The 21,253-nt window shown below is 40.4% G+C and overlaps 1 protein-coding gene across 1 annotated transcript; it reads left to right on the top strand.

The window, feature by feature from the left end:
* The first annotated feature begins 3,359 nt into the window (after positions 1-3,359).
* Positions 3,360-8,257, top strand: LOC128942881 (pancreatic alpha-amylase). Its single transcript, XM_054285534.1, has 10 exons — positions 3,360-3,533; positions 4,139-4,285; positions 4,475-4,672; positions 5,954-6,184; positions 6,570-6,703; positions 6,789-6,911; positions 7,016-7,115; positions 7,387-7,508; positions 7,618-7,743; positions 7,992-8,257. The coding sequence occupies exons 1-10, from the start codon at positions 3,363-3,365 to the stop codon at positions 8,179-8,181; spliced, it is 1,542 nt and encodes a 513-aa protein (XP_054141509.1). The 5' UTR covers positions 3,360-3,362; the 3' UTR covers positions 8,182-8,257.
* The last annotated feature ends 12,996 nt before the right edge of the window (positions 8,258-21,253 follow it).

The following is a 21,253-nucleotide window of genomic DNA, read 5'->3' as shown; positions in this document are numbered from 1 at the left end:
CATTATCCCCCTCTGATTCTGTTTGTAATAAAATCACTTTGCAACCTTTAGTTGAACCCGTTTTGCCCTTAAATGTTTTCTTCCAGTCCTTGTCTCACTCACGAGCCCTTTGTCAATTTTTTTCCCTCTCCACTGCCATGATGTGGCAGGGGTGAACAAGCAGCTCTCATTGGTGCCTGGTGTTGGGCCAGTATAAAACCATGACAGTTCCTCATACCCTGGTCTGAACTCAGTCTAATTCTGAGAGCAAGACACCTCTGAATGCTGGCAAACTCATTCATTCTCGTAATGCTGTTAGATTTCCAGTCATCTTTCAATCAGCTCCCACTCCTTTTACCTTCAGAGGGTCTGTGTATTATGTTTTGGTGCAGGGATTGAGAGACACAGACCATGCTATGCAAGCAAAAACATTTATTGCAATAGTTCACCAGTATTTATAGGTCTCTAAGTTCCAAACAAAATATTCCACTCAGACCCCTTTGCTGGTGACAGAATGATAACTGAGAAGATTGTGTTACTCAGGGAATAGGGGCAGTGTCCTTGTTACTTTCTTTGGCCAGAGCAGAGTGACCAGACAGGATGTCTTAACTCTTGTCCTTGCCTCTTATCCTTGGGAGTTTATCTCACTCAGGGCCAAGAGGATGGTGGCACTACCCAGTTCAGCTTCTGCAGCTGTCTGATTTTCCACATCTCCCCGTTTTTTTGTTTTTTATGTAAAAGGTTTGTGTACCCTGATGTTAAAACAGTTTGCACCTATAAGGCCATTATCTTATTAAGAATATTACTGGTTATCTGCTGGATACAGGATAAGATACATGGAATACAAATCACGATAAAGAAAAAACTTATGAAATACAATCATGTCATTGACAGAGAGACTCATATAGGAGAACAAAAGGATAATGTCGAATTGGGAAGTGGAAACAAATGGCTACTGTTCTAAAGTTCATGTGATTGGAGTTCAGGGGCTGTGCTGTTTAGGCAGGAGGAATGTTAACATTATTGAAACTGAATTGATCTTAATAGCACTTAACAGAGCTTAAAATAACAGACCTTAAATTGAATAACTTAAATTTAACTTTGTTTAAGCTTAGCAACACATAAACTTGACAGAAATTAATTTGAACAAAAATTAATCCTAACAAAAATTAACTTAATGGTACTTAACAGCATCTTAATTTGGCAGAACTTAAGTGCAACAGAACTTCAAATTAACAGAAGGTAAACCTAACATCACTTAAATTCAACAGAACTGAATTTTCCCATTACTTAAACTGTACCATATTGAAACACAACAGATTTGAAAATTATTATCACTTAAATTTAGCAAGAAGAATTTTGATTTTATTATTACAAAAAAGTTACTGGAAATCCGTCATGCAACAGTTAAACATCAAGGAGCAGCACGTAGGTAAACAACTGTTCTGTGACCAAAATAGCAGCAACGTGGATTTACTGGAGGGATTAAACTGCTGCAGATCAAATTGAAGGTTATAGGACTTAGTTAACGACTGTCAGTGAATCATCTCTCTAGTAAACAATCCTGTTAAAAATCACAGCTCCCTGAAAATACAAGGTTAATTTTAACAGATGTATTTCAGTGCATCCTGCAGGCACTGTAACAGCGCTGTGCCATAGCTTCAGAACTTCGTGCAGGAGGGCTTGGTCCTGAATGCGGGGGCTGATGGGCGGCTCTCAGCAGGCACCGACCGGGGCCCGCGGGTCGGCGCTGCTGCTTGGGGATGGGAGCAGGCGGAAGAGCTCTGACAAGCCCGGGGGTTTTCAAGCCCAGGAGGTAATACCGACCATGGGCCCAACCGTGGGCAGGGGGAGCTCCGAGGGGGCTGCACCACTGCCAGCAACACCCTGCCCCAAGCTGAGGATCGGTCCCTTCTTTGGATCTGTTCTGTGGATTTGTTCTCAGGATCTGTGTCTTGGATCCGTGCCCAGGTTCGTTATCAGTATCTTTCTTAGTACTCCTGTTGCAACTACTTACAGGAGTTTTTTAATCACAAGGTCTCTTTCATTTAGGAAAGTTTAACCCATAATGACAGTGGCTCCAATATGGAGAAATTCCCATAATATTTGTTAGTTGTACTGACATTACCGGAACATCTCCCCAGTACTCACAATTCCATGATTTTTTTGTCCAACGAACACCACTGATCTAACTTAATCAGCTGTGCCAGCATCTTGCTTTCCATTGGATTGTGACTTGCAAAGAAAGATCCATGTCTCATGGATCATAGGCAAAGGGGGATGTTAAAAGCTCCTTTGCAGAGTCCTTGCATGTTGCTGAGGGGGCACTGGGTGACAATTCTTTCCCAGCACCCTCCTGAGCTTAAAGAGTTTCTAAAAAAGCTCTCCAGAGAGGTGCAAAATCAGCTGCAATCTTATCACCTCTCATTGCCCCCTTCATCCCACAGTTCTACTGTTAAGACATGCTGGCCTTTAATCTTTAACATGTGATTCTGCCCAGTGAAAATCAGCTTAAGAGAATGAGAAGCAACTGTTTTTCTGGGCTTCTCTAAAAGTTTAGACATAAGTTCAAAGACATGTTTTTCTCCTGAAGACATATTACTGCCCATGTCCCAAAGCTCACCATCAAAACCTGAAGGGATGGATGCTGGCTGGCTCCTGCTTCCTTTCAGCGGCATTTCAGTTCTGTGGGCTATCCCTAGAACAGCCAGATAGGGAATTGTCGTCCCTCACACGGGACACCATTCGTGGGGATTGAGGGACATGGACCATGCTATGCAAGCAAAGCTCTCTGTTGCATCAGTTTACCAGTATTTATAGGTCTCCAAGTTCTGTCCAAAATTTTCCACTCAGACTCCTTTGCCCCTGTTTCCTTAGTAACACAATCTTCTTGGTTATCATTCTGTCACCAGCAATGTCCTTGTTACTTTCTTTTGCCAGATCAGTCACAGTGTCCAGACAGGATGTTTTAACTCTTGTCCTTGCCTCTTATCCTTGGGAGTTTATCTCACTCAGGGCCAAGAGGATGGTGACACTACCCAGTTCAGCTTCTGCAGCTGTCTGATTTTCCACATTTCGGAATACTTTTGATAAAGTATCTTTGTTTATATGATTGGAAAGAGTGCAGTTCTGGATTTGGGTGCAAGGCTCATGGATCACTCAGTTTGAAATGGCATACAATCACTGTGAAAAGGTATTTTATCTTCAGCTGTTGGGTTATTCAGGAGAAAAAACAAACCCAAGGAATGATATTGAGCTATCTATCTAAATAATAACTGATAGCATTGATCCATGTGAATTTTGACAGCTGCTACAGGAACTTTGCCATCTTGCAGGCACATAAATAGCTGGTGAAGAGACCACAGCCTTACACTGAAGGCACCATGAAGATCCTTCTCCTCCTCCTCGCAGCTGCAGGGCTTTGCTGGGGGCAGTACAACCCCAACACTGTCCCAAAGAGAACCTCTATAGTGCATCTCTTTGAATGGCGCTGGCAGGACATTGCTGAGGAGTGTGAACGCTACTTAGCTCCTAATGGATTTGGAGGAGTTCAGGTGAGTTGTTTCCTGTGAGTAGCAGGAAAATGGCACTGTAATATTTGATTAATAATTTGATTAATAATGCCTGAGTTTGAGACAGTCATATCTAAGTAACTTTACTGCTGTGGAGGGAAGGTAGGAAGTACTAAGTGCTTTAGAAGCAACCCTAACTCTGCAGGACCGTGTAGGGGTGAATGATGGTGTATGTCTGGCAGATCAGTTACAAAGGGGCATGCTGAAAGGCTTCACCTGAAAGCTAGGGAGAAGGTAAAGCTCTTTACCTTGTTCTAAAGGAAGAATGGAAGCAGTGAGGTTTGGCATTCCTAAGGCAGTCACAGTTACAGGTAAAAATAATTCCTGTGGCTTCAGCCCTTCCATGCCCTTGTCCTGGAAAGCAGGCCCATGCTGGATGTGGGCAACTCACAGGAACTAACCAAAATGCCTTTCTTGCCAGTGTGCAAGACAGACATCTCACTGACCTGAACTTCTGCTGTGGGAGAGAGACTGGGTTGGGTGCTAACTTTCCTCTGAGGGCAGAGGTCCTGAGCGCAGATTTTCCCCTTAAAATGCTGAAGTAAAGCCATTTGATTTCTTATCAAAGTACATAATTTCACCTGCAGGTTTCACCTCCAAATGAAAATATTGTCGTTACTAGCCCGAACAGACCCTGGTGGGAAAGATACCAGCCCATTAGCTACAAGATCTGCTCTCGATCAGGAAATGAAGAGCAATTCAAAGACATGGTGAAGAGATGCAACAATGTTGGAGTAAGTGCCTTGAAAATCTGTCTGATATGGCAAGAAGTGCTGTGTCAGCTGAGGGAAGGTGCTGCTTTCCTCAAAAGAGGTGTAAACTGAGAAGAAACTGAAAGGGAAAATATTCCACTGAATAGTGATTAGTGGCTATCAGTTCACGTTTGCTACAAGCACACTGAAATGCACACATTGCTTTTCCAGGTTCGTATCTATGTGGATGCTGTCGTCAACCATATGTGTGGAGCTGCAGGTGGCTCGGGCACACATTCTACCTGTGGAAGCTATTTTAATGCTGGAAACAGAGATTTTCCAGCTGTGCCATACTCTGGCTGGGATTTCAATGATGGCAAATGTCACACTGGGAGTGGAGAAGTTGAAAATTATGATGACATCTATCAGGTAACTTCCCCTGGGACAGTTTTCAGGTATTTTTTTTTTGGACGTGTTCTGTTAACTCTGCAGTAAAATCAAATGGTGTAGTGCCTCACAAAACCTGTGCTTAGTCACTTGACAAGTGAATGAAGTGACCATAGGTATGTGTGGCTCAAAATATTCTAAGAACTGAGGAATCAAGAACCTATGTGCAGATGTTTCCTCCAGAAGTGAGCCCAGTGTACTCCACTTAGAGTGAGCACATTTTTATAGTTTATAAAGTCAGCTGATCATGATAAGGGGCCCCCCTAGAAAATTGCCAGCAGTGCGAGGTGGTGCTGTAGTTACACAACTTACTGGTTTTTGTAGTAAGAATATGTAGTTCTTTCTCAAGCTCTGCCTTCAGCTACTTTGCAGCAATACATTATAATGTTTCTGCACTTACAGTGCTTCATGTAGGGCTTGTCCTTCATGGGTTCAGATGGCTTCTTCTGTGGTAATCCCTAGCAGACATATCTCAAATCCTGGATTACAATAAATTAAAGGTATTTCCAGTACAATGTCCACTCCCAGTTCCTTTGGACTAGAGCATCATGTTTAACGTTGCAATGAATTCCTCCCCTTACCCCTGCTCTGGCCTAGACTTAGCAAGACCCTGCAGTCCCTCAGGTGCCAGCCCAGGCCAGGGCCAGTGCTGGGATCAGAATGCCCCAGGGTCAGGGGATCAGCAGCACAGGCTGCAGCTGCAGCCCAAGCACAGAGCAGCCACTGATGAGCCCTCGACTCTAATGCACAGTGAGGCCAATGAGCCCCATGGCAAGCACAGCAGCCTGTCAATTATTGGCCAAACTGCAGTCACAGCTGTAAATTCCATCTAGCACATTAATCATAGCCGTTGTTAATTCGAACCCTTTGAGTCCCATGTTAGACACCAAAGAGAACTTGTGGTTTAACTCAGCTGGCAGCTAAAAACCACTCAGCCTCCTACTTTCAGTGGGATGGGGCAGAGAACTGGAAGAGTAAAACTGAGGAAACTCATGGATTGAGATAAAGACCGTTTAATAGGTGAAGAGAAAGCCACACACATAAACAAAGAAAAACAAGAATTTATTCACCACTTCCCATTGGAAGGCAGGTGTCCAGCTGTCTGCAGGACAGTAGGTCTTTTATCATGTGCAACAGTGACTTCTGAAGACAAAACCTCTACTGCAGATATCACTCCCTCCCTTCTTCCCAAACCAATACAACTGCATTAACCACCACGCCAGCTCCAACTCCTCCTTTATTTTATTCTTTTCTGTTGCCCAGGTCCGGGACTGCCGTGTGACTGGCCTTCTGGATCTGGCCCTGGAGAAGGACTATGTGCGCTCCACGATTGCAGAGTACATGAACCGTCTCATTGACATGGGTGTAGCAGGATTCCGAATTGATGCTGCCAAGCACATGTGGCCTGGGGACATTAAAGCGTTTCTGGACAAACTGCATAATTTAAACACTCAATGGTTTTCTGAAGGAACTAAACCTTTCATTTATCAGGAGGTAATCTCCACATTTTCTCCTTTATGTTTGCCTTTGTCTTTTGTATCTTTTTTGCCCCCTCCTTCAGAGAAGCAACAATACAACTTCATCCAACTTACCCTAGAAGGAGCTCACAATTTACTTAGAGCAGCCCTGCAGACATAGGCAGTTTTGATTCTTAAAATGCCTCCACAACAGATTGTCAAACAACTCTACCTTTCCTTTCTCAGTCATGTTTTTACATGTGTCCCTCATGTCTTATTCTGAATTTGTGTTGCTCTACACAGCACAAATAGATAATTACTTTCTTCTCAATGTTAAAGCAAGAGCTCCTGTTAAGTGCTGTATGTGGCATTGCTGGCCTTTGTGAGACAAGAAGGGATTCAGGTTTTCTTTCTTGTACCAGGTGATTGACTTGGGTACAGAGCCCATCAAAGGCAGTGAGTACTTTGGAAATGGCCGAGTGACAGAATTCAAGTACGGTGCCAAACTGGGGACAGTGATCCGCAAGTGGAACGGAGAAAAGATGGCCTACTTAAAGTAAGGAGGGAGGTGCTTCAACTTATCCAGGATTCACTGGATACAGCAGTTGACAGGGTAGCTCCAAGTCTGTGTTTTTGTTTAGGAACTGGGGAGAAGGCTGGGGCTTTGTGCCTTCTGACAGAGCCCTGGTCTTTGTGGACAATCACGACAACCAGAGAGGACACGGGGCTGGTGGAGCTTCTATTCTGACCTTCTGGGATGCCAGGTGAGGGATTGCTCTTGTGTGGGTGATGCTTCTTGCTTTTGCTTGTTTGTCAGTGTGTTCTCTGGCAGGTACCACGTCTCAGTCCTTGTTTGTCCACCAAACAGGCTCTATAAAATGGCAGTTGGCTTCATGCTTGCCCATCCATATGGCGTCACACGTGTCATGTCAAGTTTTCGCTGGCCAAGATATTTTCAAAATGGAAAGGTGAGCTTTAATTAATTAAATAATTAATTTAAATTAATTTGATTAAATTAGTGCTGAAGATTCATCCATGGGGATTAAGTGTGAGAGCAGGGCCAGAGAAGTAGTCCAGTGCATTTCAGGTTGTCGAGAGATTTCCCTGTCCCAGGCTGGATGTAGACGTTGAAACTTTGATGCTCCCTCTAGCTTTGTTCACAACAGGGACACTCTGCATTTTGAGTCAGAAGATATGAATCTTTTTTTTTAATAAAAAAGCGTTTGTTTTTAATGACAGGACGTCAATGACTGGTATGGGCCCCCAAGTAACGCAGATGGCTCCACAAAGACCGTTACAATCAATCCAGACACGACCTGTGGCAACGACTGGGTTTGTGAGCATCGCTGGCGTCAGATCAGGTAGGGCACTGGTGAGAAACAAGAAGTAAAAGCAGTTGCTTTTGCTTCCTGCTCCATGTGGCTTTAGAGGAGTTGCAGGTGCAGTGGCAGACATGGCTTGTGTTTTCAGGAACATGGTCATCTTCCGTAACGTGGTGGATGGTGAGCCTTTCTCCAACTGGTGGGACAATGGCAGCAATCAAGTGGCTTTTGGCCGTGGTAATAAAGGCTTCATCATCTTCAACAATGACGACTGGTAAGTCAGTGGCACAAATAGTGTCCCGAGAGAACAATAGCATCCCTCATCAGCAATCCAACTGCAGTTATTTGAGTGCATGCTGGATCCAGAGAGCTAAAATGGGTGTGTAGGAGGGGTGGGATGAGAAACCTTATTTTTTACAATGTCCTTCAAATAGAGGAGTAAGATCATGTCCAGAAATCTTACACACCTTTTGAAATACCCGTTTTAAAAACAATGCATAAATCCTGTTTATTTTCTCATAGGAATATGAATGTCAATGTGCAAACTGGACTTCCTGCTGGTACCTACTGTGATGTTATTTCTGGACAAAAGGAGAACAACAAATGTACTGGAAAGCAGGTGTTTGTTTCTGGTGATGGAATGGCTAATTTCCAGATTAATACTGATGCTGAAGATCCATTTATTGCAATCCATGTTGATGCCAAGTTATAATTTGGGAGAAACAGCCTCCTCTGTTTGATCTGTGTATTGCTGTTTCCCCCATATGTTATTCCCTGCTTTTTGAGCATGAGTGACTCTCTGTTGAACAATAAATGGCATTCAAATTGGAGAGTAATGTTTTTCCCTTAATGAATTAGATGTAACTTTATCCCCTCATAACTAGTGGCAATGCAGTGAAAGGATTTAAGGCAATGCAGCACTCCGGTTGCTGTGTAAGAAAAACATTGGAGAGGAAAAGAAAAGAATCCAAGCCAGGTAAAATGGCTAAGCTGAAGTGCAGGATTTCCAGGGCTGATCCATGCACACCCACTTGTGTCCCAGAGCAGCCTCCTTGTGGGCTGTCAGCTATGAGCAGTGCCTACATACAGGGTTTATCCCTTCCTTATGACCAACCAAGCCTGGGGTCTGGGTCACTGAGGGAAGCTGGGCTGTGCCAATCAGTTATTCCAGCCTGTGGCATCAGTGAAAGCAGCAGGTTTCCTGCTTCACAGTCAGCTTGTGCCTGGACAAAGCAGAGCCTGAGCTCTTGCATGGTTTGCCCCAGTGCTTTGAGGCCAGCGAACGCTCCCTGTGCGGGTGCCGAAGGTGTCTGAGAGCACACCATGTATGCAGGCATTGCTTCCACCTTGTGCCACTGGCTGAGGCACGGCAAATTCCTGCCTCTGGTGTGTTAGGCACCCTTAGTCTCTAATATCTCAAAGAAATAAGCAAACACAGTACAGGTTGGGCAGCTTTCCCAAATCCCTTGTCAGCTGTGAGAAAATGCTGAGGTAAAAGCAAGTGTGCAGGCCTTGCTGTGAGGCAGAATCTCTGCTAGGCCAAAAGTGGTGACTGCATCCCATTCCAGAGGGAAAAATGGAAGGAGGTTGTTCCAGTTTGAGGTCAAGTTTTAAGTTTCCTTTCTGTGGTGTTGGTGGTGGATATTGGCTCTCAGTGTGCCCAAGGGCTCCGAGTGTCTGTCAGGGCAGTCAGGGTGTGGGAAGTGTCCCTGGCCCAGCACTGCCCCTCCCATCTGTCTCCCTCCTTGGCTGTGGCCAGCCTCTCCTGGATCCGGGCACTCAGCCCCTGCACCAATGGAGAGGTGCCAAAGCCCTGGGCCCCCATGTGGCAGGGAGTTCATGGCCTTGCAAACCGGTCATTGGCCAGAGGGGCAGGTCAGGGAGCCCTCGGGCCCCTCTGGAACTGACAGGAGCTGCCTTCAGCCCTGCACTCGGCTCCACCCCTCAGACACTGCGATTCCATCCTCTGCTATTCACACATTGCCCATTCCCAAGTGGAATAATTGGTTCACATGTCAAATTGTAACTCCACCCCCAAGCCTCAGAGCTTCTGTGGCAAATGACTGAAATGCCACACAGGGATCTGAGGTGTCCATAAACCAACAGGCTGAATATGGAGAGGGTTGTCTGTGCCTGGGAACAGATGTGGATCCACTTCCCAAGGATGTTGGGGTGTAATGAGTATTTTGCTTAATGCAGATTCAGGTAGCTCTGCATTTCATGGTGGCATGAAAGAGAACATGGAGAAAAAGCAATCATAAGAGTTCTTCTTTAGGTGTAAGTAAAATTTTGTGATCCAGATGTGGGCCACTGCTTTGAAAGGACCTAAATTGCATTCAGACCTTGGGTTTTGTTCCTTTTATTTCAGGATTTTGGCACATTGCCTTATCATTTGAGCACAAAGTTGATGATGGCAAGTATCATCCAGAGCAACACCAGATCTTTCAGATAATTCACTAAACCCAGAGTTACAGTCAACCTTACTGCTGATCTCTAAGTTTTCAAAAGAATGTTAGTTCTAGGAAATGTTAATCTTAATTTTGATAATTTCTATTGCTACTCTTCTATGAGAATTGATGACACTAAGGTATGTGAAGTGATGACACTAAGGCCTTAATTTTTTTTATTCCAGTGTTCAATGAAAAATTGAAATTATGTTATGAAATGATCAAATTTAAGGTAAGAGATTTGCTTGGGCATAACAGGATGGCACAACAGATCTGCTGAATTGTAAAATTTTAAATTTTTTTGGCACAATGCAATATTTCATTTTCTGTTAGAAATGATGCTCACTTTCATTGGCCAAATCCCGAATTTAGCTGTGTAACTAATCTTTGATTCTAAAAATGCATTGTAAATTTACAATTATGTAATTTTTTAACCTTTTTTTTCTATTTATTTTTCTTTCTCTCTTCCTCTTTTTTTTTTTTTTTTTGCCACCACAGGTCTGTTTCTAAATTGGGCTTTCAGCATAGTAGTGATCAAAATTTAATGGTAGTGCAGTACAATAAAGCGAAATGAACAGCTGCTTGTATGTACAACTGCTCACTGCTCATATCAAGTTAGATATATAGATAGAGAGACACATTCAGAAAATAAACATCTTCAAATTCATCCAATCAGAAATGTTATATGATTTGTTTATTTATCCTTCTTGTGCGTTTAATCCACAGAGTTAAAATTGTATATTTTTCAGGTAAGTGGAAATAAACAATGAGATTACAAAAACCATGAACTCCTAGTGTCCTATGAGGAGACCTGAAAGTTGTTTACTGAATTATTCATGGCAACTTATTTTCTCAGCTAAGTGCAACAGCAAATATAGAAACTTTTGTTCAGCTCTGGATGACTTTGTGTCAGCTTATTATTTCCCTGAATCACTGTTACTTTTCTAAGAGAAGAAGTTCTGTAAAGGGAAACTAAAAATCTATTGTCTCTTTTATGGAGACTGTAAAAAATTTATTTATTTTCTTTTAAGGGGAAACAAATGAAAAACAACACACAACACTAACTTTTAAATTGCTGATCGTGTGTTTATCTGCAATCTGTGTTTTTAATCGTTTTAGTGTATTAGTCTCATTGCACAATTCTGAACAGTACATAGATATTTCCTTTGCAAGTGTTTTCATGCTGTGGCAATTTTAATTTTGCCTTAATATTAAATCAGAATAGTTGTAAGAATGAATACTGGTGACACTGTTTGAGATGATAGAGGTGAATTATCTCCAGTCACAAGAGACAAAGTGAGAGTGAGTGCTTGGATTTTCATCCAGTTGGCACACTAAAGCACTCAGGGTGGGAATAAATAGCCAGAGTATTTAGTGTAGGATTAAGAAAGATGCTGTAGGAGAGCAGCAAAGAGTGAGCTGTGCTGTGGCACTTCTGAGTTGAAAATGGAAATACCAAATGTTTGTCAGAGAAATACAAATGTTTGGTATTTCTTGGTCCTAAACTAATAATTAGATTGCATTATCCAACCAACAAGACTGAGAAGTAGCTAGCTTAATTAACTGCACACCTCTATAGACATCTAAATCTCTCTTCACTTGTAATTTACTCTCCTGCTCTTTAGCATTTGTAATCACCCTTTTGATTATATTTAAACATATGTAATTTGTGTGGTCTGGCAGAAAATGGCGGGACAATATTTTGCTGTAAAGATGCAGCAAGATCATTGGGATCAACAGCATATCAGAGCCTTCCTGCTGAGATCAACCCTGGGATACTTGGCATGGAGTGATGTGAATTTCCATGGACTGGTCTCACTGCATCTCAGAGAAACTCCTCTGAACCTTGTGAAGACAGATAATGGGGTGTAACAGTAAGTAAGGCAACAAAGGCTAATAACGTGAGGTTTCTCAGTCTGGGTTCTGTGCCCATTTCTGCCTTTGCTCAAATACCCCTTGAATCTACCTTTTTCTAGACAGTGAAGCTAGCAAAGGACAGCTGATATGTGCAGTGGGGACAAGGACAGGACAGAGCAGTCAGAGCAGGGTTGGACAGAGAGCAGGGCAGGACAATCAGATAGGTGGCAAGCTAAAGGGAATACCAAGATTGACTAAAATGACAGCTAGAACAAGACAGATCACAGAGAATAGGCAAGTCCTAGATTACTTGTTTAGAGGAAGAAACTGTATTAATGGGTAGAAATTGCAGATTGAAAGGGGAAAAACAGGAATAAAACTAGCAGTTCAGCAAGCACCATGTTTGTGTCTTGTACATAGGACATGCATGCTTTAACTGGGGAAAAAAATTATATCTTAGAGCAGCTGTGAATGATAGAACTTTGTGGTGCTGTAACCTGTAGCAAACTATTTACTTTTTCATAAAAGTAAAGACCTTGTGCTGACAAATAGATTGCCATATTTTAGTATCAGGCTTGTAAGCTATATAAGAAGAATGGGATGTTAAAATTTCTTGATAAGAGAGCTCAGTTGATGCAAAGAGAGAAGGAAATGTGTAATAAAAATATGAGCAATGGATTTGTATCTAGTTTTCTACTGTTCTTTAGAATCCATTTCAGTATCTCTCCTACAAATGTTTAAAGTTAGCCATCTTTTACATATAATAGCTACCACATTCATTGCCAGCCTCGATATCATAAATTCAGTTGTGGTCTCTACGTAAATACCTCATTGCTTGTCAAGGGAAGCAAATGTGGCAGCTCTGCAAAAAAAAAAAACATGTAAAAACTGTGAGAACAGAAGCCAAAATAGATGCAATGAAAACCCATTTTCCTGATTTTTTTTACATTGTGGGAAAATGCTTTCTACAGCTCTTCAGGAGGAAGACCCATTATCTCTGCTGATACTCCTTGTGCACTCTGTGGATATCAAAGCCTCATTGTACAACCAGCCAAGTAATTTTTCACCTCATATGAGACTGGACAAAGTTTGTCTTAACAAGTCTACATCATATTTAGAAAGCTGAGAAACTGGAGAAGGGATGCAACTTCACTGTGGAGGGCTGTGTGTTTTTTTCCAAAAGAAGGAAACATCCCATAATTCAGCCATGATTCACTATCTTCCTATTTGTTATGCATGAAATACAATTGCCCTTTTACATGTCTGCTAACTTTGGAGAAATACCCATCTTCTAGAGACACAGGTGGCTTTCTGTTCATTTGATCTTCACACTCAAATGCCATGTTCTGTTTATCCCACACTGAGAGATCAGAAGGTTGGATAAGACTATTGGGGTCATTTCAGTTGCACCATAATTACAAGATGATCCTCTCAACACAGCTCTGAAATGTTTCATCTGGCCTACTTTGAACATGACTTTGTTGATCCATCTGTGACTTCTTTTGAAGTGCTACTCTACTGTCTAATGGACTTTATGGGCAGATTTCTTTTTATCAGTAAGATGAAATACACATTTTCATAATATAGTTCATTATAGCTCTTTAATCACCTTAAAAAACTCCTTTTCTTTCCCCTGACAATATTTCCTACCAATAGCAAGAAACTAAGTGTATGCTGCATGTCAGTATAGTGTTGAATAATAAGAATGAAATCAACTGCCACAAAATGAAATGCACTCTCATTTTTTTCCTTCCTCTTTTTTATCTAGCTAAACAAACAAACAAAAACCAACCAACCAAAAAAAACCAACAAAACCCAAACAAACAAAAATAGTAGCAAGATTTTTCTAGTCCGACACAACTCACTAGAATTTTGGCCTCAAATTTGTTAGTTAACCCATATTAATTGCAGGTGTAAAAAACTTTCTTTCAATGCATCTGTCCACCTTGAAAATATTAGGAAACAAGTGGTCTAACTAGTGGAAAATCAAGTAGCATATAATTGTGTGCATAAATATGTATATAAAGCTATATATATGTATGTATATATAGTGTGTGCCCATACACACATCTCACACATCTTCATCTTTTTTTTTTTGTGTTTTTTTCTTTCCCTATGCTTCCAGAATATCCCTTGGGCCCTTAGCTGGAAAATAAATGAAATATTTATGGATCACTTTATGCTCAATTTCTGCACAAAAATTTTTAGGAACCTGAATTAGCAAATAGGTTTCTATTTCTGGTCAAATTAATGGTGCAATATCACTTCTTGTGCATTGAGAATTTTCATTGAGATCAAATAGATAACACCATAGGAAAAAAATTAGCACTGAGACTGACAAGATACAGTTATCTAGTTTTGTTTATGCATATTTCCCTTAAAGTCTTTGAAATATTGAGTCTTATTTTTTATTGAGTTCTAACTAAGATTAGAAGATCTTTCAAGATGCTTGCATTATATTTCAGTGAGATGGAGGAATTTTAATTCACCCTTATCCTAACAAATGAGGGAATAGTGGAGAACTTTTTTCTGAAGTCTAACACCCTTTACACAATAAAACATCTTCACTCTGACCTCTTCCTAATCCTTCTATTTCTCAGAAATGGCAGCTCTTTTTCAAACTTGTTTTTATGTTTTTGGGTTTTTTTAAAGGAAACCTGATGTCTGTCCTTCTCCCTTCACTATTTTGCAGGAATACATTCTGTTTCTACAAGGCCACTTGAAATATTATTGTGGTGGGAGGTGAGTTCAGATTTGGAAGAAGGAGAAGAGAACAGATGATTTCCCTCTCTTTTCATGGGGAAGAGTCTCATAAAAAAGCAGAGGAGTTGACAGGTCTGTTTGGTGTCTCATTTCAAGGCAGTCACATACAGAATGAAATAATTACTTGTTCAGTTGTTCAAAATACATTTGTGCTGCTACTAATTAAAATTACTTTGGACTTTTAGGAGCCTAGTGCTGTAGAGCACCTTGGCAACAACTCTGCATGTTATGGCTCCATGCATTTTTCTATTATTGTTTAAAAATAAAAGGCATTCTGCTCTCAAAAAACCAAACCATCAAGAAAACCCAATTCCTTGTGTCATGTCCTTAGAAAAATATTTTCTTCATAGCTATGCAATATTCCGTAAGATATTCACGACACTCTCTATGTCATCTGCCTGTTTTTAGCTTAGACCCATACTACACAAATCCACAAATGCTTCCATCAGCAAAATTGAGGACTTTACAAAATGTTAGTAAGTGTGAATGTACAAATTTTCTGAAACAAATATCTAAAGATTTCAGAGAAACTGTCCATGCTGCCATTGAAGTCATAGGCACAATTTTGCTATTTTAAACTATTTTGCTGTTTACTTTAGAAACAATATGCTCTAAGCCACAGATAGAGTGTATAAAACCAAAATTCTGTTGCTCTCTAATTTTGAAAATATTTAAATTGCGCAAAGTAAATATATTACTTCTTTAAGTACTGGTGTTTTTATATTACATATACAGAGAGATATACAAAAAGGCAGTGTTGGATCTATATTTATAATATAGATGACATATATGTTTTTAAGAGACCCTGCATTTGTATGGAATATAGCAGAGTTGTAAGCTTTGCTGAGTATCTCACTGAATTGAAATAAATAGCTTAGGCTCTACAGATTCCATTTTTATGCTCAACAAACTGTCACCAAGGAAGTAGCTTTGCACAGTTTATGACATTTTCGAGAGATTTGCAGTTGTGCCCTGAATGCATTCAATTATACTTAGTATCAACCTTCAGAATCACTTTTTACCATTACCCAGACAACTTCAGCACAGAGGAAAGTGCTTTGTTCAGAGATAGTATGCTAATGTCATCTATTTGAACATCTTACATATTGAAACAGGCCACTGTCTATGGAGGAAAAAATGCATCAAGTTTATATGAAATATCAGAGGCTCTTTTTCCCCAATTTGCCCAGCCCAGCAGTAAAACTGTAGTGACAGGAGGCTGACAGAGAAAGGCTGCGCCTGGGAAATTTCAGCTGCTGTGAAGCTGTGTAGTAAAGAGAAGTATTACTTGATTTTCCTTTTTAATTTCAAATCATTCCTACTCCTTGAATAGCACTCTGTGATTTTTCAATTAAAAAGTATTTCAGAAAGATCATGTGTAATTCAAAAATAAGGCCCAATTGCTACATGTTTCTGGGAACACAAAGTGATGTGTCAGTAATGAATCTCTAACAAAAAAAAACATATTAAAAAGACTGTCTACAGAAGTGCACTCTTACATAGACATACTGATGTGCCTAATTACAGAAGCTGAATCATGATCATCAGGGTAATGTAAATACTAATAAAGTTAATAGCTCAGCTTCATCTAAATTGGACTGTTCTGGAAAATAACCACTAATTGGTATTGATAAGAAATGATGAAATCATGTAATTTTTGCTGACAGTACTATACCCAGCACACAGAAACAACTTCACTCCAATGTTAGACAAAAGATTTCTGCTGAGCTGCAAATATGCACAAAGCGTAAATGGTGCCTTTTGCTAAGTGCTTAGCATCAACAATGCAGCCTCAGTTAGAGAAAAGTTCGAATTTTGGCAGCTGTGGCAGACCACTGTAAGTGTTGGCAGGGTTTGGAGCCCAGGTCAGCAGCTGGGGCTGCAGGAGCAGACACGGGCTGGTTTCTGGCTGGAGTGGCTCTCCTCAGGCAGCCTGAGCCAGGGGAGCCACCCCCAGAGATCCCTGGTTCTGGGAGATTTCCCTCTGTGCCAAAGTTAACACTTTGTTGAAGCCTTTTCAAGCCTTTGAGTGATGCAGTACTGGAATGGTCTGCCCAGGGAAATGGCGGACTCACCATGCCTGGACGTGTTTAAAACAAGACTGGATGAGGGACTAGGTGCCATGGTTTAGTTGAGGTGCTGGGGCATGGGTTGGATTTGATGATCTTTAAGGTCTTTTCCAACCTAATGATTCTGTGAATTCTGTGAGCCCTGAAAAGCTTATACATTCTTATTGTTAAATCTAAAATGATGAAATTCTGCAAGGCCAGTGTTGGCTGTGCAAGCAATATAGAAACCCATTAACTAAGTCAAATGATCTGATAATATCCTGTTCTCTAACACTTTTCTCTTATTTAGCTCCGAAGTAAAGGTTCTAACATCAGCCTCTTACTCTCCCTCATAAAATGGAATATGCTCTTCTGTAGTTTGAGAAATTATAATAAAATCAGAACACTAAAAGCTCAGTTTCTCATATTAAAAACTACTTTGTCAATTTGTGTATGTATTACACTTTATATTTATGCAGTGATAGAACCTTTCTGCACTATGGTATACCTGAAAATATAAAGATAAAAGTTCAATGGTTCATTGAACTTGAGTATCACCTCAAGAAATGTGTGTATATTTTAATTTCTGTGTCATTGGCTTTTATAGGTATCTGAAAATTCCATATTACAATTATACAGAATGACTCTTTAAAGCAGTACACCTAATTTGATGCCTTTTAGTTATTGATAGAGCCTAAAAATTTAAACTGACATTCTGATTTCTACTCCTCCAGCTGCTAATTTTGACTCAATGAGTATGTGCCTGCTGCAGGTCACCATCACTGCTACAGATGGATACCATTAAAATGTTGTTTCTGTGAAGTGAGAACAAGTTATACAAGACAGGTGATCTTTTGATTTAGCTCTCAGAACAAGATCTTTGCTGATGACAGAGCAGATGGTCAGCTTTGCTGAACAGGAGAATTAAAATAACTAGATAGATTTTGGCAGATGTTCAAATGATGAACATTCATGCATAAATAAATTTAATTCTCATCTTTTGTCTCAGGTTCTAGGTGTAAAGGATGTTTAGTACATCATGTACAGTGTGTTCTGAAACTTGAAGCATCACAGCACTACATTTTCTGGTATCACTACATTGAAAAAATGATTTATTTTGCTTTTATCCATCAGAAAACTTAAAGATTGTTAAAATCCTAATTTACTTTCATATGTTTGCTTTCTTTTTCTTACAGAGGGAAAGTTTCTTACCAGACAGAATAGAATTTTTGGAATAGGCTATTTATCTTTGGAGTAAAATAGGAACAATGTAGCACAGATCTTCCAGCAATGCTCACTACTCAAGGAAGCACCTGGATGCCAGTAAGTATTATAACTCAGTCCTGAAACTCATATGTAAATACAGATCCTGTTTTTGTGTTTAGCATATTTCCATTAGCAGGCTACTCACTTTGGGACTTTCCAGGCTGAAGATATTACTTCCACAACCCATCTATCTTGATTAGTGGTCAGGAAAGTTAAAACAGAATACTTCACCAACATGTACAGCTTTGATAAGCTTGAATATGGAGAAAGTTTGTCAGGAATCCTTGGTTTATCAAGAAAAGTTATTTGCCAATAAATTCCCTCCCTAAAAATGTGGTGTCCTTGGACTTTACCTCCAAATCAGAAAATTCTTCATAAGCTGAGTGTCCTGAAAGAAAAAGATGGAGTTCATGAGTTCATGTGCACTATACAGTGTTTCCCACTGGTGAGATTTTCAAAGGTACCTGTTTAGTAACTGGCAAATTTTTACAGGAGCTTAAATCCAGAATATTGAAAACTACTGGTTTCATAGCAGGTAGAACAATTCCAAGATGAATGTGAAAGAGCAAAGACACAGGGAAACCATGGCTCACTTACAGGGCCTTGCTTCATATATGGAAAGCCCTGGCTCTGGGTGTGTGTTGGGTAATGCTTTCTCGGGGTCACCAGAAGATTGATAACAAGAATACAAGAAATTCTGATATAAGACTTGCTATTTGAACAGAAAATAAGAAGCTTGGCATTTTTCTTAAGAGGGAGAAAAATGTCTTGCCCATCTCTTAATCTGCAGCAGAAGTCACAGCCTCTTTCCTTCAATGGGAGCATATCAGGTGCTACTCAGCACATGTGAAGAGTTCAGATACTTGCTGAAGGATATGTGCCTGGAACAAACTAATTTCAAAAGTGGGCAATAATTAATAAGGCAGCCTTTATAATCAGGTGTCTCACAATGACCTTACTCCCTTCCTTTCAGTGGAAGAAGATAAAATTGCTTTGTTAAAGGACTGATGAACATTCAGATATATGACATTCAGATATAGGCTTTTTGTCCTTTTTTTGAATCTTTTATAACTGGGACAGTACATATCCTGTTGCATGTACTACAGCATTTCAGGAATTCTTGTCAATAAATGAAAAGTTGCAAAGAAACAAGATGATAAAACCTATGATACCACAAGATGGCAATACTGTTTAAAATATCAAGCTTACTCAACTGAAACAATAGTGTTATGAACATCCATAGCAGATAGTAAACACACCACTTGTTTGCAACTATAGTGTGAGACGGATATTTTTCAAGGAAGATAATCACAAGTTAGTGATATCTGCAGGGTTTGTTTTAATTTTCCTTTTAAGAAGTACTGTAGAACAGGTTCTTGTTTCCTATTATGGCTCAGACTCCAGTGGAACAATGTAACTGGATTTCAACAGAAAATGTAGGGATAAGAATGAGCATATTGCAATCAATGAACATATTGTGCACTCGTTTTCTCTTTCATGCCCTCAGTTTCTGAAGAAGAGAAATTTGAGGCCATTAAATACTGTCTGGCAGCTATTCTTGTTGATTAGCTATCATGTTAATAATTACAGCCACTTTCAGGCAGCAGAGACAGCAGATGCAGGAAGCTGCCATGGCATTGCTTTATCAATATAAAATGTGCTGCATACAAAAGTGTCATTCAGAGTAGGCAGATAAAATGGCACTGTATATTCAAGGGTAAACATCATATTCCCTTTTGTGAGACAATACCTGGTTATGTTATTAAACAGTTATTGCTGTTGTCTCTTAAAACAATCACAGCACAGTGTTTCTACAGCAGCAGCAGCTCAGAGACAGGTGGGGAGCTCCCAACATGGGAATGAGAGCTGGGTGGTGTCACAGCCAGGCACAGAAACTCATGGGCACAAACACACACATGCAAGCTTTCACAGAGCTGAAAGAATGCTGGAGAGCTACAAAGAAATTCTATTCCAGGGACACACATAATGATATAAACCCAGAAAATCCAGTCTTGCCTCTCCACTAGTGGCCAGAGGAGGCCTAGACACACGCATGCCTCCAGAATCATGAGGGAAATCACTCTCAGCAGGTCAGCCCTTGCTGCTTTAGTCTGTGTCAGGCAGCACTGCTGGGAGCTGGCACTTGCAGCTGCAGAGCTGCTGCTTTGCCACACTAATGATTTGTCATGGTGTAGTAGGAACTTGTTAGTCTGCCCATTGCCATGACAGGCCAACATTTCTCTTTCTGTTTGCAGTGGCAGATGTAAATAACTACATAAATCACTAGTACAGAGCCTAATTCAAGGCATGTTTTTCAGCAATGTGAGCACAGTGCCCAGTAGTGGTCTATGAAGAGGAATGTTATTATACTTAACTGCAGGGTGTATCTTTTTTTCCTTGATGTATACTGTAGCATGTAACTTCCATTAAATTTAAAAGGCTATAGACTCCAGGAACATCAAAGTAGAACATACCCTGAGGAAAAAAAAGTCTGTCCTTGGATGCTCACACAAAGCAGCTATTGACATTAATTTAAGGGTGCAGTTCCTAGCCCTAAGTATGCCCCTTTCTACTGAATATGGAACTGAGCTCAACTCTCATGGAAAAGTTTTACAGAATTTCCAGAAAATAACAACTCTTATGAATATGTTTTAAACCAAACTATTTAGAACCAAAACTTTATTAGACAATGAGATACTGCATTGCACAAAACTCGTTTCAAAATAAGCAACAGCAAGTATCTCACCCTGCTTTATTTGTAGGTCTTACTTACATACCTTGAACTGCATAGGCTCACTCTTGAAAATAGAGTTTTTTCCAAGGAGATGATATCAAGTGCAAGATGGACCCAACTTTTCCATTCATTTCTTGCCTGAACATCCAAGCACTGTGGACACACAGCTGAGTGTGTGATTTTTAACCTAGATTTTTGCTGCAAAATTATCATCAATAGCCATCAATATCTACTCTTTAAGGAAGCTTCACATTGATCTCAGAGTAACCTCTCTGTCATAATTCAAGTTTTTCTGAGAAAAAGTAACATTTCTCCACACAAGTACTAAAAATTGAATTTTGTCTTATACCTCCAAGGATTTAGATGTTCGTACTTTGTTACTTGTTTGAGTTTCCCATGGGGGGAGCTCTGCCTTTATCAGTGTTAGACAAAGAGCTCTCTTACCCACCTTCCAACTCAAATTCTCCCCTTGTATGGAGTGAAGTAGGGGGGAAGGATATGTGTGCAGCAGGCTGAGAACATACAGCTTTTGGTACCAAGTGTTTGGGGTGCTGGTCCTTAAAAACAACCTGCCATGGTTTACCATGACAAGCCAAACCTGCTGCAGGTCAGGATGCAAAAGGATTCACTGAAGCAGTGGAGATCTGGAAGGTCAGAACAGGAAAGGAT

The sequence above is a fragment of the Melozone crissalis genome, unplaced genomic scaffold, assembly GCF_028551555.1.
Source record: "Melozone crissalis strain CALT ecotype California unplaced genomic scaffold, PUWL_Pcris_2 ptg000045l_1, whole genome shotgun sequence".
NCBI lineage: Eukaryota > Metazoa > Chordata > Aves > Passeriformes > Passerellidae > Melozone > Melozone crissalis.
The sequence above is the reverse complement of the archived record's forward strand: the minus strand, read 5'-3'. Positions and strand labels throughout refer to the sequence as shown.